Source organism: Ursus americanus, chromosome 11 (assembly GCF_024610735.1).
Source record: "Ursus americanus isolate L20-20 chromosome 11, mUrsAme1.1.p, whole genome shotgun sequence".
Lineage (NCBI taxonomy): Eukaryota > Metazoa > Chordata > Mammalia > Carnivora > Ursidae > Ursus > Ursus americanus.
Window position 1 is genome coordinate 8724620 of NC_142137.1, and position 20024 is coordinate 8744643.

Sequence of the window (20024 nt, forward strand, 5' to 3'; positions counted from 1 at the left end):
ACTTTATACACAAATACTATTTAGTAACTTTTTTTTGAAGATTTTGTTTATTTATCTCAGAGAGAGAGAGAAAGAGAGCACAAGCAGGGGGAGGAGCAGGCTGAGGGAGAAGGAGGTTCCCCGCTGAGCAAGGAGCCCGATGTGGGGCTCAATTCCAAGACTCTGGGGTCATGACCTGAGCTGAAGGCAGACACTTAACCAACTAAGTCACCCAGGCGTCCCATCTATTTAGTAACTTTTCAACTGAATCTGCTGTTCACTGTCATTACAAGTTTCTTCTGACAAAAATATTTTATATTATTCAAAATTACATAGTAATTTCAAAAAGTATCACTAAATCTAAACAGCTATGTCTTAGGTCTGGAACGATTTTCAAACATACTATAATTGAGATTCAAAGTCAATGACATTTACTTTCACTTTTTTTTTTTTAAGATTTTATTTATTTATCTGATAGAGAGGGAGCACAAGTAGGGGGAGCTGCAGGCAGAGGGAGAAGGAGAAGCAGGCTCCCCACTGAGCAGGGAGCCCAATTAGGGGCTCGATCCCAGGACCCTGAGATCATGACCCAAGCCAAAGGCAGATGCTTTACCGACTGAGCCACCCAGGCGCCCCTTTACTTTCACTTTCTAACAAACTACCTTTTCAGTTTGTGGGAATAAAGAAATATCAAAAGTGAAAGGAAGATGACGTATGCTTAAGATGAAAGAGGTGTATTTCATTAACAGAAGTCGCACCAGGCTTAAAATAGAAATTCATATGGCTACTACAAAAAGGACAAAATTAATCAGTGATCAGTTAAAGGGAAACTGAGAAAACAGTTACAGAAGATGGGGGCGAGCAAATTATATGTAAAAGGTGTGTGTGTAAAGAGAATGAGTGAGCAAGTATGTATGTTATGTATAACAAGGATATTTTAGTAATGAAGAAAATGCATTAACAGTTTTATTCAAAGAGATGATCCCAGACATCGATTCAAAGGAGCAACATAACTGTAAGTCATACTCCTCCAAATCAATAATAGCATGTACTCAAAAGATGAGGAAAGGTGTCAGGAATGTGAAGGCCAAGTACAGGACATGTGCAACTGTCAAAAACCCAAATGGAACTACCAGAATTCATCATTTCAAATCATAGCCATATCAATATGAGTCAGAAAAGGGGAACTCTAACAAAAATAAAGCCTCAAACCAAAATAAGTTCATTGTGTTGAGATGGAGCTATAAAAATTAGTCACTCTTGGACTGCCTCTGTTAACTATCTTCAACTCAGAAGGAAATCACAGAAAAATGAAAGTTTTCCAACCACTAATTTGCCAATTACTTATATCTATACTTCTCATGCCTGTCAACCATACTGCTGACAACACCCAAAATCAAGTCACCAGTCATCTTTCCTCTCTGACAGTCCTATCCTCACTGCTTTGGAGCCCCTTCTCTTTGGTTCATCTTATCACCAATCACCTTCCCAAAGAGTTTCAATATAAACCCTGGAATCTCTTTTTTCATAAATAACCGTCCCTATCAGCTCAAACTTTTTCATGAATACCCCATCCCCTGTGTCCTAACTAAGAGCTAACTCTCCACCAAGGAGACCACTTCTTTTGTAAGTAAAAGCTGCTCATTCTCCCACTGCCCAAGTCCCATGGTGGAAACCATTCTCCTATATCTTCACTTGCTCTCCTGGCCTCTTTCAAAAGTTCCTCCTCCATTTCCATTTAGACTAACTCCATTCAGCTATATCACTCGACTGTGGTAGAGGAGACATCCACTGTGGTTGGTGGCACAACAGCTCTCATTAAGAGCTGCCCTCTCATCCACAAAGATGGGACCCTAACAGCCATGTTATATGACATTACAAGATAACGTCCCACCCCAGCCAAAGTTGTCTGGAGCATAAGCAAACCACTAACTCAGTGTGAAGCGACTAGATTCTCTCTTCTGGTAACTTGGCATTAGGATTCAGACAGAGAGTCGCTGCGTGTGGCTAAAATTACAACATGTAAGCTCAGAAAATACAGGATAATTATAAGCTCTCAGATAAACAAGGAATAACAAAGAGCCAGTCTTGAAAGACAAAGCTAGTGAGATATATGACACAAAAGGAGAGAAACAGAAATAGGAGAGAAAAGCAAAGATGAGAAAATAAGAAAGAGCAGAAACTAGGTTCTAAATAGCTTTCCAGGCCCAGGCTCCAGTCTCTTCCTAAGATCTGCCTATATTCTGGGTTTGAGTCCTACTCATGCTCTCACAGTAATTTCCTCTTATTATTTAAGCTAGTTGGAGTTAATTTCTGCTGCTTGCAACCAGAGAGTCCAAAGTAGTAAAACTCTCTATTCTTCGTGTACTGACCTCTGGTCATTGCCCCACATCCATCTAGAACAGTATTTCTCACTGTGCTAACTTCTATCACTACACTGGTAACATCAACATCCACCAGGTAATCTGATACATCAAATGACTTACGCTTCACAGTTCAGTAATTTCATTTTCAACAACCATCACCTTTGCTTAACTTGTACAACCTGCCACATGGCCATACCATCAACACTTTACGCTGCTCTACCTTTTGATTCATCAATTCAACTCACGCTGATTGAGGAACCACAATACTCAAAAGCCAACATACCACTCTTTGACCTCTTTGATTAAACAGCTTAACTCTTTTACCCTAACTATGCTCTAACAATCCCTTCACCCCTCTTTTTTCACAGGCTAACAGCCCCCATCCTGACCTTACTTCCTATTCAGCCTAGACTCTATGGCTGATTACTTCAATTATTCTTTGCCTGATATCCACAGAACTCCTCAATCTTTTGTCCTTCCATCACAGCCATACTAAGTATACCCAACCTTGTATCAACCTACCATTCGTCTTCTCTACTCCCACACATATGCAGCTGAAATTCACTGAGGAAAAAATCACAATCTCAGTGCAATGGATGAGGTTGCCCTACACTTACTGAAGACCCATTTCTCCATCTGCTTTTGAACTCCATTCCCTTTCACTTCCTCAGACATCGCTGTATCATTTATTCCCCAACCTTTATTTCCAAGGTCACTGATTCTACTAGCCACTTATCCACAAGCAATAAATATTCTGGAGTTCATTCCATACCAAAAAGCCTTTTCTGACTATATATGCATCAAGCAATTAACCTCACTCTCCCTTTTTCATCATAACTAAACTACTTGAATGAACATTCGGTACTAGCGTGCAGAAAAAAGTTAACATAGCAGGACTGTGTACAAGGTTGGCCCTGACTGGCATCTGGGAACAAGATTCTTAGAATGCTTAGTCAACTGATAAAGGTGATTCACCATGCCTAGACTATTCGTACAAACAATAAAGCTTATGCTGAACAAATGCCTTCCTTCTGGGATCTGGAAAATTTTGGTATACACTATGCAGAGGCTGCCTACGTGACCAGCCTTCAGTAAAAACCTGGGCACTAAGACTCTAATGAGCTTCCCTAGGCAGGAACATCACACATGCTGCTGTATCTTCACTGCTGCTGAGATAGTGAGCTCTGTATAACCCCTCATCGGAAGAAGAGAGCATAAGAAAGCCTACATACAGAATCCACCAGACTCCACTTGTCTTTTTTCCCTTGTGATCCAGTTGTATATCTTTAGTACAACACTGTAATAAATCTTGGCTGTGAGTACAACTATATGCTGAGTCCTAGTGAATCTCCAAAAGCAGGGGTGGTAGTGAGAGCCCCCAATTCTGCCATTTTCTCATCTCCCATTAGCTTCTTAAAATCACTAATCTAACCTGGCCCTACTGCATTACAGAAAATATAATCCTTGTACGTGTCCCCTCTGTGACATTTAAATTACTGTTAAGTCATTCATATAAATCACTACCTAAGTCTAAACTATTTTTCAAATTTCTTTGTCCTTTTGTGCTGCATCCAGGAAGCATTTCCTAGCTAAATCTTCCAGCTTGATAATTTCCTCTATGGCTAACTTCATTCTATTATCCAACCCACCTAACTGGGTTGCTGGATTTTTTTATTATCATTTCCAAGATCTCTAATTGGTTCTTTTTCATAATAGTCTGTCACTATTGTATGGATTGATATCTTCTCTCCTCTTGCAAAGAAATATTTTGTTTGCTTTATATAAAGTGTCTCTTCCGGAATTACCTAAAAAGAATGAAGTAGTTAAAAATATACTAAGAAAAGATACCCATGTTAAAAAAGGGGAGGGGGAAGCTGCAGAAAAATACATCTACATTAAAAAGGAGTGGAGAAGTAAGGTCAAAATTGAACATACATATGTAAATGCATAGAAAAATAAGTATCTAGAAGAACTACCAAAAAGTAGAGAGCAGTTGCAGTGGGAATGAAAAGACCTTCACTTTTTACTCTATATACTTCTAGATGTTTGTATTTTTATTTTATAAAGAAAACTGATCTTTATGTCATGTGTACACTTTTAAATTAGATAAGTAAATGGGAAGAAATTCTTCCATGATGACAAAATGCCAGTAGTAACACAAAAGTTGAAGAATTTTAAGCAGTTTCTTTTATTTTCAAATTTTCTTTAAGTATACTACTTTTAAGTAAAAAATATATTTAACAATTTTAGAATTTACGAGTTATGATTTGAAAAGAGGAAAAAACGACCTAACCACTTTGAAATCAAACCTACCTGCTTTCTCCAAAACACGAGAAGGAAAGATTTCTCCTTTTGGCAATGGCAGGCTAGCTTACTGAGATCAATTCTGCAGCCATGAGAAAAAGCTAGACAAAATGTTAAAAGCACCTATTTGAGAAGTAGAAAGGTAGTAAAGGCTTGAAGGGCCAAGAACTCAGAAGGAAAGGAACCCAGAGAGGTGAGCTGCACATCTGGTACAGATTTGTCTACAGGCACTGTTTACAAAACGGCAGGTAAGAGGCTAAAAGGGCTGAACACAGCTTTCAGCAATATCACAGGAATGGGTAAACAAAAACTGGAGTTTCAAGCCACTAAGGAGGAAGGGTCCTATTTATTTCTCCAGGCTTTCAGTTAGGATCCCCAAAGGGCTACACTCTCTAGGAATTAAGTTGAACCAAAAAGAGACCAGCCCCCCAAAACTGAAGACTGGTTTCTGAACAATTCAATCCTTGACTGAGTTAAGATGTCCTACTCTTAACCCTACATAGGAACAAAAGTAAATGTTCTCTGAAGGAAGAAAACATGATGCAGAGTCTCAAATTATTTCCACAATTTTTCATACATAATGTCTAATAAGCAGAAATACGCAAGTATGCCAAAAAAGAAACAACTGACTAGAAATCAAAAGGACACGAGAAGAAAAACTAAAGATCCAGAAGAGATTCACATCCATTAGTTATCTGACCCAAGCTTTAAAATAAATGGGATTAATAAATTTAAAAATCTAAATGACAAGGTGAAGAATTCTAACAAAGAACTAAAAACTATTTTAAAACTCAAATGAAAATTCCAAAAGTGAAATAACTGAAATTATATACTTAATGGATAAATTTAACAGCAGCTTAGACAAAGCTAAAGTGGGATTAGTAAACTGGAAGACAGGTTAAGAAGAAAAGATCCACATTGAAAAATGAAAAAAAAAAGGGTAGAAAATATAGAAAAGAACATAAGAGACACTAGGAGAAGGGAGGAAAAAAGTCTATTAGGTGAATCCCAGAAGAGAAAAAGAATGCATGTGAACCAGTATTTGAAGAGATAATGGCTGAGAATTTTCTAAAACTAACAACAAATCCATCCATAGATTCAAGAATCACTATAAATAGCAGAATAAACACAAAGAAAACTCCAAGTAGAAACATGATAGTAAAATTTTTGAAAATCAAAAACAACAAGAAATTAGCTTCAAAGAAGCAACTTCTTAATAGAAATGGATTATGGAATGATATCTTCAAAGTGCCAACCCAAAATTCTATACCCAGAACATTCTTCAAAATGATGGCAAGAAAAAGACATTTTTTACAAAAATACTGAGAGAATGTGTTACAGCAGACCCACAATAAAGAAAATACTAAAGAGAACTCTTTGGTTAGAAAAAAAACTATCCAAATGGAACCACAAAAATACATGAAAGAAAGAAGAGCACCAGAAAAGATAAACATGTGGGTTTGTCTAATGAATATTTGGTGTATAAAATGATGATGATGATGATGACACGTTATGGGGTTTAAAATACTTGTAGAGGGGCGCCTGGGTGGCACAGCAGTTAAGCGTCTGCCTTCGGCTCAGGGCGTGATCCCAGCGTTATGGGATCGAGCCCCACATCAGGCTCCTCTGCTGAGAGCCCGCCTTCTTCCTCTCCCACTCCCCCTGCTTGTGTGCCCTCTCTCGCTGGCTGTCTCTATCTCTGTCGAATAAATAAATAAAATCTTTTAAAAAAAATAAAATAAAATAAAATAAAATACTTGTAGAATTATGATAGACAATAACAAAAAGGCAGGGAGAGGTAAATACAACGAAAGGTCCTAAGATTCTTGCACTGTTTAAAAAAGTGGCAAAAGTACTAATATATACCAGACTTTAACAAGTCAAAGATACATACTGAAATCTTGGATAACCACTAACAGAATAGTAAAAGAATGTATAACTAACAAGCAATGGCTTGGGGTGATACAGAAACAATTAAGCATAAAGAAGGCAAGAAAGGAAGATAAAAAGAATATATGAGGCGGCGGATGGGGATGGGGAGAGGTGAAGTAAGACCATAAGTTTTAAATATAATTACATCAGTAAAATAAATGTTCATGGACCAAATACTCCAACAAGGCAAAAATTATTCACTGGATAAACAAAACCTAACAATGCAATGCCTATAAGAGACGTACCTTAAATAAAGGATAAATAGTCTGAAAGCAAAAGGACAGAAAAAAGATAACCCATACTAACACTATCCAAAAGAATGTTTGGGCAATCAATCATACTAACATTAGATATTTTTAATGCTAAAAGTGAAGACACAGTTAAGATGTAATAATCCTTTACACATATTTATATAAACTAAATACTATCACCTTAAAATACATAAAGCAAAACTTGACAGAACTGGAAGGAGAAATAGATCCACAATCATTTTGGGGAATATTTTTGGAGGGGGAGGGGGAGGGGGACAGGGAGGGAGAGAATACCAAGCAGGCCCCATGCCCAGCATGGAGACCAAAGAGGGACTCTATCTCACAACCCTGAGATCATGACCTGAGCCAAAATCAAGAATTGAACATTTAACTGAGTAACCCAGGTGCCCCCATTGTGGGAAATTTTTTTTTTAAAGATTTTATTTATTTATTTATTTATTTATTTATTTGACAGAGAGAGACAGCAGGAGAGGGAACACAAGCAAGGGGAGCATGAGAGGGAGAAGCAGGCTTCCTGCCAAGCAGGGAGCCCGATGTAGGGCTCGATCCCAGGACCCTGGGATCATGACCTGAGCCAAAGGCAGACGCTTAACAGCTAAGCCACCCAGGTGCCCCCATAGTGGGAAATTTTTAAAACACTCCTCTTAGTAACTGACAAAACAAAATTGAAGAAACTAGATTGGGGATTTTATTTTAAACGTCCTTTATTTTCCCTAAAGAAACATGCCCATCTTGGCTGTGTTTCTCTCAATGCTGCTGAAGCTCATCTGCAACTACAGAGATTTAATGGTACTTGATATTATAAAATAAATGTCATTTTTAAGACCTTTTCTGCAGGGGGAAAAAAAACCGGCAAACTTTTAGCACATTTTGCAAAATAGTAACTCTTTGCTTTAAACTCTTTTACACATTCAAATACTATACTGTAATGCAAAAACACATTAGCATATGCTCATGGTTAATGTTATTCTTAAAAAATAGAGTTGAATTTCCTTACAAAAATGATACTATAAGAAAGTAGTCATCTATGCTATGTTATATTATCCTATTAGCCTTTCCTTAGAATGTGATTCTTATTTTTCTAGGTATGTGATTCAGTAATCAATGAGTTAGACTAAGAATAAGTTTTTTTTTTAATTATTTCTATGTTTCGAAGCAATTAACATTTTTCAGTGGCCTCAAGTCTTAAATTTGAAATTTGCAAATACATATTAAAATAATGTTTTTCAAGCAAAGGACTTTTTTTAGAAAGTCCAAATGACTGTATCACTTGATTTACATAAAATCAAGGCATTTTCTTCCTTGCCTATGAATCACTGTAATCTTTACTGCTCAGCTATGATATCCCACATTCCTTAATAATTAACTTCATTAACATTTAATAATCTCCACACTTTCCCTAACTTTTCCCTTTGGCCTATCCCACATATTTGTGTATGTACAAGTACCATCAGTACTTTTCTTCTCAGCATCTCTCCTGTCTTCCCAAGAAGAGAATTCCTATTGTTAGGACTTTTATAATGGGAGTTGTCCATAGAAGAATCTTCTCAGTTCAATTTTACAGAAAACATGAAAATACCAACCATGGGAAGGAGCAGAATTTATATGTAAAGTTATTTTAACTATGTGACAATTTTGTAAAACATCAGTAAAAATTTCACTATGTAGTTGGAATCTCCCAATACTTTGCAAAAAATAATATGTTCTCAATCTAATATGTAAGAGTTCTTTGGTTTACCTAAGAATCAAAAACAAAATAAACTTATTAACAAGCTTTTCCCACAGAAAAGGCAGACTCATGGCTATCAAGAATCTTTAGAAACAGCCAGAATGAAATAACTTTAGAATCTAGCAAAACAAACACATAAATTTCAATAAGCTTGCAGAAGAAATAAGTAAAGACTATAATATTTTTAAACATTACCAGTTTTAACCGTTCTTTTCGCCTTTTGCCAAAGGAGGCACTTGACCCAGGTTCTGATTCCTTTTTTCCATCCTCATCCTCATCTTCATCTTCATCATCCTCAAAACACCAATCTGGCAACAGAGGTGGGGGTGGTGCTTCCTCTATATCACCATAGCGACGAAAAAGTTCTTTCAAATAATCACCCTTATAAATTCCTGGTGGTCTGGCTTGAGCAAAAGTAGCAACTGCTGCTTCAATACTATGGAAAACAAACACCATGGAATTTCCTCACTACTCTTAATTTATGCAGATTTATCAAAACTCACTCATTCTACTTCAGGCACCAAATGAAGTATAATATAGGTTTATAAAATGGACAAATCATATTCCCCATGCCCAAGGCATTCAATCTATTAAAGGACAAATTCCTTCTGAAACAGCTTTAATATAAGGTACATTAATAATCCCTAAACCCTAGAGGTAAGCTGCAATGACTGTACAGAAGAGACCTGGGAAAGTCTGTGAAAAATTTAAATAAAACCTTGAAGGTTGAGATCTCACTCTAAGGGAAATCAAAGAAATGTGAATAGCAGTATGAATAAAAATAAAAGCATGCTAGCTTTTAAGAACTTTCAACAGACCCGGTAATAAGAGCAAAGGTCATCAGAGAGAGGCTAAAGCACAGGCTGACACAGGAGTCTGGGGTCACTATCAAAAGCAGCTCAAAGGCCAGAAAGGCAGAGCTAGAAGAGCATGCAGTAGAGAACCAGAGGATGTGTGAACCAGGGAAATACACAATCATATGCGTACTTCAGCTGATTATATTTAGAGAAGGACCTACTGTGTGAAAGGCTTTATAAAAAAAATAATGATCCTCAATCAGTAAACAAGAAAATTCAGGTAGTAATATGCCATTCACTCAGGAATGTGAGGCCACAAAGGTTCTAATCTCTCAGGATCTAAAAAGGCACTTCAATTAAGACATGCTTGCTTGATTGGTTCATAGAGAGTAACTGTCCCAAAAATACCTCCTCCATATACCATTAAAAGTTTTTCCTAATATTCAACAGCTATTTTTAAAAAGGTATTATTAAAAATGAAAAGAACAAGGGGCATCTGCCTGGTTTAGTCAGTAGAGCATGCAACTCAACCTCAGGGTCAGAAGTTCAAGCCCCATGTTGGGCATGAGCTAGCTTACTTACAAAAAGAAAAAAAAGAAAAAGAAAAAAGAACAATAACAACAAAAGTAACTTCCAAAGGTGAAAAATAAAAATTGAGTAAACTTGTCTCTGATAATTCTGGAATATGTGAACAAAATCTGGAAAAGAAAATACATAGTATATAAAAATCCATAAACATTCAACTGAAGTGCTAGTTAGTACAAAACACCAGGTAATAAATGATATTCTAAGATTAATCAAGTCTAAAATGAAAAGCACTTTAAATACTACTAATCAGGACTTCACCAAAAATTTGGCAATATAAAAAACTAAAACTAAAAAAATCAATAAAATTCTTTATCAATTACTAATCTTCTTCCATTATAACAAGAAACAAATACCTCCAATCCATTTTCTCCACCAAAAAGGCACATATGAGGAAACCAGTGCGATTGAAACCATGGGTACAATGAACACCTAGAAAATAAAGTAGCTTTGGTTTAAAATTAATATATCACTTCAGAAGCCACATTTCACTTTAAAATTCCAACCTTCAATCAAAACATTTTAATGATTTTATTTAAAAAACCACATTTTTAAAAACTTGGCCCTCTCTTGTAACTATCAGTAACTGTCAGTTTAAGTTCTTAAAATCTAATTTATCTCACTAGCAAGAAGTTTAGTATATACTGATTACAAATCACCTCTAAGGTCTAAAGATATCTCTTAAAACTAAAGGATTCCAAGCATTTTAGGGGTACCTAGGTGGCTCAATCAGTTAAGCGTGTCCCTTTGGCTCAAGTCATGATCCTAGGGTCCTGGGACTGATCCCCACATTGCACTCCCTGCTCAGTGGGGAATCTGCTTCTCCCTCTCCCTCTGTGCACACTCTCTCTCTCTCAAATAACTAAGTAAATCTTAAAAAAAAAAAAAAAGAAAAGAAAAGAAAAGGAATTCAAGCACTTTAAATAAGAAGGTATTTTTATCAAACACACAACTCTAAAAGATGGACACACACACACACAACACTTGATTGGATCTAGAAAATAACTGACGGTAATACAGTACAATAAAAACAAAACTACTATGGAGTTCTCTTAGAAACCAACTGACAATATCTTTACATTAACTTATAATATTTAAAATAAACTTTCAGGGGGCACCTGGATGGCGCAGTCAGTTAAGCATCGGACTCTTGGTTTCGGCTCAGATCACAATCTCATGGTCCTGAGATCAAGCTCCACATCCAGCTCTGTGCTATGCATGGAGGTTGCCTAAGACTTTCTCTCCCTCGGCCCCTCCCACCTCTCTCTCTGTCTCTCAAATAAATAAATAAATCTTTTTTAAAAAGTAAAATAAACTTTCAGGAGAAAAACCTGAGAAATTCAGTACATATGCAAGATTAGTGTGGTCCTATCTCTATATTTTTGAAAAGCTGCAAATGAGCTTCATAAATTCCAAAATGACTGCATTTTTAATCATTTCAACTACTTTGAAAAAGTAATTAAAACAGTTTGGTTGACATTACTAACATGACAACATTACTTAAGTCACTCTCTTGCAAAACTCGAAATGAAGCTTTTCCTATTACCTCTTTAATGGAAAGATATCCTGCCATTTAAGACTATATCTTAACAAACTACTCTTCTCTTTGTATATGAAGCATCCTAATAGAAGGCAACCAAAATCAAATATATACATAAACTAAAAGTTAGAATTACAAAACTTCTAGAAGACAATATGGGAGAAAATCTTTGCAACCTTAGTGTACGAAAAGACTTCTTAGATAAAACATAAAATAAAAGGAAATATTGATAAACTGGGCTACTTCACAATGGTATATGCTTGCTCTTTGAAAGATGTCATTAAGAAAATAAATACACCAGGGGACACCTGGGTGGCTCAGTCAGTTAAGTATCCCAACTCTCAATTTTGGCTCAGGGCATGATCTCAGGGTCCTGAAATTGAGCCCCACATCGGACTGCATGCTGGGCATGGAGCCTGCTTAAGATTCTCTCTCTCCCTCTCCCTCTCCCCCTCCCCCGCTCTCTCTTCCTCTAAAAAGAAAAAAGAAAGAAAAATATAACACTAGCCACAGAATATACTCTCATTATGTATATCTGATAAAGGACTTCTATCCAGAATATATAAAGAACTCTTACAACTCAATAATAAAACAAACACCCTAATATTTTTAAAACTGGGCCAAAGATTTAAAAAGACACTTTACAAACGAATACGTGTAAAGGGTCAAGAAGTACATGAAAAGGCAGTTGACATCATTATCATGAAAATGCAAACTAAAATCCCCTATATACTAATTAAAATAGCTAAAATCAAAAAGAGTGACAATATCAAATGTAAGTGAGTATGTAGAAGAACTGAAACCCTCAGATACTGCTGGCAGAAATACAAAATAACACAATCACTTTGGAAAACAGTTTGGCAATTTCTTAAAAAGTTAAACATACACCTACATCAAATGACCCAGACATTCTAATCCTAGTTATTTACCCAAGAAAAATAAGAATATGTGTGCAAAGATATACATAAAGATTAATGTCCATAGCAACTTCATTTATAATGGCCAAAAACTGCAAACACCCCAAATGTCAGTTATCAGGTGAAGGGATATACACGTGTTATATCCATTCAATAACTACTACTCAGCCATAAAAATGAATGAATTACTAATAAATACAATGACGATGATTTCAAAACCTGTGTGAAAGAAGCAGAAAACAAAAACCAAAAAAAAAGTCCACATATATAAATTTTATTTACATAAAGTCTATAATATGCAAAAATTTGTATGGAACCATGAAAGACCCTGAATAGCCAAAGCAATCTTGAGGAAAAATAACAAAACTGGAGGTATCACACTTCCTGATTTCAAATTATACCACAAAACTGTAGTGATTAAAAGCAGTATGGTACTGACATAAAGACAGACATACAGGGAAAGAATGGAATAGGATTAGGGAACCCAGAATTAAACTCCTGCATATACGGTCAACTAATATTCAAGAAGGGAACCCAGAACACTCAATGGGGAATGACAGTCTCACCAACAAATGGTGTTCATGCAGAACAATAAACCTGGACCCCTATCTTACACTATTCATAAAAATTAACACAAAATGGATCAAAGACTTAAACGTAAGACCCAATACCATAAAACCCCAGAAAAAGATGTAAGGGAAAAAACTATTTGACACTGATCTTGCCAATGATTTTTTGGATATGACACCAAAAGCACAAACAACCAAAGCAAACATCAACAAATGAAACTACATTAAACTTAAAAGCTTCTGCCCAGAAGATATGAACAGACACTTTTCCAATGAAGACATACAAATGGCTAACAGACACATGAAAAAATGTTCAAAATCATTAGCCATCAGGGAAATTCAAATTAAAACCACACTGAGATACCACCTTACGCCAGTGAGAATGGCAAAAATAGACAAGGCAAGAAACAACAATTGTTGGAGAGGATGTGGAGAAAGGGGATCCCTCCTACATTGTTGGTGGGAATGCAAGTTGGTACAGCCACTCTGGAAAACAGTGTGGAGGTCCCTTAAAAAGTTAAAAATTGAGCTACCCTATGACCCAGCCATTGCACTACTGGGTGTTTACCCCAAAGATACAGACATAGTGAAGAGAAGGGCCATATGCACCCCAATGTTCACAGCAGCATTGTCCACAATAGCTAAATCGTGGAAGGAGCCGAGATGCCCTTCAACAGATGACTGGATTAAGAAGTTGTGGTCCATATATACAATGGAATATTATTCAGCTATCAGAAAGAACGAATTCTCAACATTTGCTGCAACATGGACGGCACTGGAGGAGATAATGCTAAGTGAAATAAGTCAAGCAGAGAAAGACAACTATTATATGATTTCTCTCATCTATGGAACATAAGAACTAGGAAGATCGGTAGGGGAAGAAAGGGATAAAGAAAGGGGGGGGTAATCAGAAGGGGGAATGAAACATGAGAGACTATGGACTATGAGAAACAAACTGAGGGCCTCAGAGGGGAGGGGGGTGGGGGAATGGGATAGGCTGGTGATGGGTAGTAAGGAGGGCATGTATTGCATGGTGCACTGGGTGTTATACGCAACTAATGAATCATCGAGCTTTACATCGGAAACCGGGGATGTACTGTATGGTGACTAACATAATATAATAAAAAATCATTAATTAAAAAAAAAAAAAAAAGAATCACAGAACCTGGCAAGACCTCTCCACCAAAAGTTCTTGGCAAATAACAGTAAATTAAATAGTAACAACCAAAGTATAAAAAAAAAAAAAAAAGCTTCTGCCCAAATAAATAAACAAATGAAATGGCAACCTACAGAATGGGAGAAAAATTTTGCAAACCATACATCAGGCCAGGGACTAATATCCAAAATATATAAAGAATGCATACCAAAAAATTAAAAAAAAAAAAAAACAAGCCAATTAAGAAATAGGCATAGGATCTCAAAAGACATTTTTCTAAAGACATCAAAATGGCCAACAGGTATACTAAAAGATACTTAACATCACTAATCATCAGGGAAATATATATCAAAACCACAGTACCACCTCACACCTGTTAAAATGGTTATCATCAAGAAAACAAGAGGTAAGTACTGGCAAGGATGTGATGAAAGGGGAACTCTCGTACACTGTCGGTGGGAATGTAAACTGGTTGAACCACTTTGGAAAACATTATGGAGGTTCCTCAAAAAATTAAAAATAGATCTACCATATGATTTAGCAATTCCACTTCTGGGTATACACCCAAAGGAAATGAAAATAGGATATTGAAGAGATATATGCACTTCCATGTTGATTGCAGCATTACTGACAATAGCCAAGATATGGAATCAACCTAAGCACCATCAGTGGATGAATGAATATAGGAGACATGAGGTGTGGGGGGGGGGGGGGGTATGGGGGTGTAATGGAACTTTACTTAGCCAGGAGAAAGAACATTCTTCCATTTGTAACAACATAGATGGACCTTGATCATATTATGCTAAATAAAGGAGATAAGTCAGACAGTGAAAGACAAGTACTATATGATATTACTTATACATGAAATCTAAAAAACCCAGACTCGAAAAATCAGAAGAGTAAAACGGTGGTTACCAGGAAATGGGGGGGGGGGGTTGTTACAGGACACAGTTATTTAAGGGCACAAATTTGCAATGAGTAGTAAATAAGACCTGAAGATCTAATGCACAGCATAGTGAATATAGACAACACTATTGTATTATGCTCATCAAACTTGAGAAGCTACAATTTAATTATTCCAAACACTAAAAAGAGAAATCATGTAACATGATAGAGGTGTTAATTATTGCTACAATGGCAATCATATTACAATGTATAAATATATCAAATTAACATGTTCTATATCTCAAATTTCCACAATGTCATATGTCAAATATATTTCAATAAAACAATTTCTAAAAAATGCAAATTAATCTATAGTGACAGAAAGTAGAAAGTGATTGCCCGATCTACAACTAAGGATTGAAGAGAAGATGGACAGAAAGGGACATAAACTGCAAATGCTCTGAACCTTGGTTGTCGTTTCATGATTATCTACATAATTAAACTGTGCATTTTAAATGAATGCAGTTCATCACAAGGTTGACTGTTTTTAAAACCAGATTATAAAGTAAGGGGCACGTGGGTGGCTCAGTCAGTTAAGCATCTCCCTTTGGCTCAGGTCATGATCTCGGGGTCCTGGGATCGAGTCCCGCATTTGGGCTCCCTGCTCAGCAGGGAGTTTGCTTCTCCCTCTCTCTCTGTCCCTTTCCCTGCTTGTGTCTTTCTCTTTCAGATAAATAAATAAAATAAAATCTTTAAAAAAGGAAAAAATCTAGACGTTAAATTGAGATGCTGATATAAGTCTGCAATTGGCTTTTTTGGGGGGTTTTTTTGGGTTTTTTTTTTTAAGATTTTATTTTATTTATTTGACAGAGACAGCCAGCGAGAGAGGGAACACAAGCAGGCGGAGTGGGAGAGGAAGAAGCAGGCTCCTAGCGGAGGAGCCTGATGTGGGGCTCGATCCCAGAACACCGGGATCACACCCTGAGCCGAAGGCCAACGCTTAACGACTGCGCCACCCAGGCGCCCCTGCAATTGGCTTTTAAAACACATTCCAAAATACTTGTTTTTAGCAAATGACTATCAAAAATGTAACTTTGATACATTTTTATTTGATACATTTTTAAAGGTATACCAATAAAAGTATCATTTTCATCTCATTTCCGTAACAGGGTAAGATTTCCAAAAAAGATTTTTGCTACTTAAAAAAAAAAAAACTGAAAGCCAGTATCTTAGAGTCACAATCAACTTAAACCAAATCACCTATTTCTACATTCACAGTAAATAAATAATCATTAATATTTAGAATAAAAACCTTAGTCAATGAACAATACCCAATTAACAAGGATACAAAGGAACTACAGACAGGGGTAATTTGCACAAATAAAAATATGTATGAATCAAAACACCACATATGGCAAACTATAAATTAATCAGATGGCTACAGCATAGAGTATAATAAGAAAGTAATACCAAATGCAGTTGGAGGCAATGAAAAGGACAATATCCTGAAGAAACCTGTGTACCATACTAAAGACAGTATAAGGGCAATAGAGAGATATTAAAAATTTTTAAGCATGGGGCGCCTGGGTGGCTCAGTCGTTAAGCGTCGGCCTTCGGCTCAGGGCATGATCCCAGAGTCCTGGGATCAAGCCCCACATCAGGCTCCTCCGCTGGGAGCCTGCTTCTTCCTCTCCCACTCCCCCTGCCTGTGTTCCCTCTCTCGCTGGCTGTCTCTCTCTCTGTCAAATAAATAAAATCTTTAAGAATAAATAAATAAATAAATAAATAAAATTTAAAAATAAAAAATTTTAAGCATGGCAATAAAATTATCATGTTTTTAAAAAATACTCCAGGGGTACATGGCTGGCTCAGTCAGAAGAGCATGCAACTCTTGATCTCAGGGTAGTGGGTTCAAGTCCCACGTTGGGTGTAGAGATTACTAAAATAAATAAATAAATAAATGTTTAAAAAAATAAATAGCCCGCTCCAAAGGCAGCTCGACAGAAGGCAGAAAGGCAGCAACAATGAAGGCAAGAAACACAGTAAGGAAGCCACCCCAGTAATTAATGTGTGAGCTAAGGGTCAGAGTGACAAGGGTCATAGTGATAGGGATAATGAGGGGAGGCAGACTGAAGAGACATTTAAGGCATAATCTCCAATCGGAGGGGTCTGACTGTCAACACTGAGAGAAAAGACATAAAAGGGGTCTCTGGTTTCTGATGGGGTGACTAAGTGGGCAGCGGCACCATTTACTAGCTTAGGAAGTAGAGGAGTTTACATCAGTCTTATAGGCGAGGTAATGAGTACAGTTGGTGATGATGAGTTTAAGGCTCTTTTGGGACTTAAAAGTATTTGGAAAAAATAGCAAAGAGCTTCACGGAGAGGTGTGGCTGGACCTGCAGATTAAAAAATAATCAACACACAGTGAACTAAGGAAGAGGTCTGTGGTATAGATAAGATCACTAAGACTGGGCATGTAAAATAAGAGAACAAACTTAATAATGAAATCTGAGGAAAACCAACCTTTTGAGAATAAGTAAGGAAGGAAAATTATTTATAAAGAAGATTAAGAATAAACTGCCATGAGGTCAAGAAAACAAAGAGAACATGGAGTCATGTACAACAAAAAAAAGAGAAAGTTTCAAGATATGACAGTTTAACTTTTTAAATGTCACAGAAAAATTAGAAATGAAAGTCACTATTTGTTTAAGAGTGCATGGGGAGGACTCCAGATTGCAATGTAGTGAATGGAGATAAGTGAATTCAAGTATCAATCTTTCAAAAAATCAGCTGGGAAGAGGAAAGGGAAATATAAAACAAGAAGAAATGTGTGGGATTTTTTTTTTTTTGGCAGGGGGAGTATCATTCAATATGAGACTTAGATATGTTTACAGGCTGAGAAGGACCTGGGTTAAATCACAGAGGTTGACAATAATTGATAACAAGGATACAACTGAAATAAAGTTCTTAAAGAAGAGAAAAAATAGAGATCAACCTTGAACAGAAAAAGATACCCCTTAGAAATAAATGGCTATAATCATGAAACTATAAATTCCATTATCTCCATTGCTTTTTAAGAAAAGAGGCCTCAAAAATTACAAAGTCAGCTGCAGAGAATTTTTTGCACAACATGAACCTAAACCTACCATGTATATTTTCCTTCTTCTCTACATTTCAGACCAATTTAAGCAACAAATATTCTAACTGTAAATATGTTTCTCACCTAAACCATTACTGTTTTGCATTCTAATTTTTACCCTAGCAAGATACTTTTATGAATAGAAAATGTAAGAATAATTGTTAATGCACTGATCAAGTCATGTGATGAAATATAAACTAAGGAAGTACCACAGTTTTTTTAATATTCCTTGTTATTACAAATACATAAAGTTTCAGTCTTATTATACTTCAAAACATTAACAGATGACTGGAGTTTTAAAGTAAGATAATAGTTATAAAAACCTTCATCAAAGCAAATCTCTGCAGAAAAATATGGAAGATCACACATTTGTTGTTTAAAAAAAATTCCATTAACTACAAGTTTAGTATGATAGGTCTTCAATGTTTAAAAAAAGGAAGAACATTTTTCAGTTTTCCTTAGTTCATTATGAGAATGGGTCCACCTAGTGGCAAGTAAAGCAGAGTTTATATCTAAAGATGGCTCACTATTAACTATTTTAAGTCAACTTCTTATTAAAATTTGTCTTCATTTTCTAGGTAAGCTAATACAATAAATTTACACAGCATGTCAAAAAATATTAACACTAATATACGTATTAGGGGAAACCACAGTTCTTTAAAAATCAAGTTGAGAAGAAACAGGAGCACCTGGCTGGCTCAGTAGGTAGGGCATGCGACTCTTGATCTTGCGGTTTTAAGTTCAAGCCCCACGTTGGCGTAGAGATTACTTAAAAATAAAATCTTTCAACAAAGAGAGAAAGAGAGAAGAAGCAATCTCCCCAGCAAAAGGAGAGAAAGATGAGCTATAACAATAGAAACATACATCCTGGATATATAAATTTGGAAGAGGTGATTTATAAAAGCTTAGTGGCAACCTATCTTTTCAAATAAAGCCTGATTTCAACATACATGGTTTCCTTTCTATCTCACTAGTCAGATAAATTAATTTTTAGGATCGAAAAAACTTATCTGATCAGTCTAAATCAGTGCTTCTTCCCAGAGGACATCTGGCAATGTCAGGAGACTTTTTTCATTGTCTCAACTGGTGGCGTGCTACTAGCATCGAGTGGGTAGAAGCCAGGGATGCTGTTAAACATACTACAAAGCACAGGACAGCCCTCCAAAATAAAGAATTATCCAGCCCAAATTGTCAATAGTGAGGTTGAAACACCCTGGTCTAAAAGAGCAGCAAAGATAAGAACAGAAAAAAGAAACTAACAATTATTAAGAACTTATTATATGCCAAGTTATCTTAAATATTTTTATTAAACAAAAAAAAAGTTTTTTACCAAAATAACATATGCTACTCATGAAAATACATATTCACAAATCTGTTACAATAGTCATAATTGGAAACACCTAAAGTAATTAGAGGCATCAGTTATAAACCCAGTTATCATTTACCAAGAAATCAGCTGCTTCTCTTTTAACAAAGATTTTTTTTAAATTTCTCCCATCCACAAAATTCTTATTCTCAAGACAGTTACTTCTGCACATGCAAACGAATGCACTATAGTTCCGTAAGCTCTTATTTGTAATTATAATTTCAAAAAAAAAGTTCTAAAAAAATTAAGGTTTTTGGTAAATCATTTGAGGACAAAACCTGATCTGAACTGATGTAACATTTATTTATAGGCTATTTTTCCCACTTAGTGTAAATGAATATTCATATGTTTAACTGCAGAAATGTTAATGTGTTTAATTACGGAATGGTCTCTTAACACCAAGGTTATCTCTAAATACTATTTTCTAAATAGGAACCACTAAAGGGAACCAATCTCCTTAGAGAAATAACTGATTCCAGGTCTGGAAA

At 36.1% G+C, this 20024-nt stretch overlaps 1 protein-coding gene across 2 annotated transcripts in view; it reads right to left on the reverse strand.

Annotated features, from left to right (window-relative positions):
- RNGTT (RNA guanylyltransferase and 5'-phosphatase) overlaps positions 1-20024 on the reverse strand; it is a 308710-nt gene that overhangs the window by 273862 nt on the left and 14824 nt on the right. For both annotated transcript variants that reach the window (XM_087865314.1, XM_045807080.2), the window contains exons 5-6: positions 10321-10396; positions 8778-9018 (exon numbers count right to left, since the gene is read on the reverse strand). In XM_087865314.1, the coding sequence (XP_087721440.1) occupies positions 8778-9018; positions 10321-10396 (317 nt within the window). The remainder of the gene's footprint in view (positions 1-8777; positions 9019-10320; positions 10397-20024) is intronic.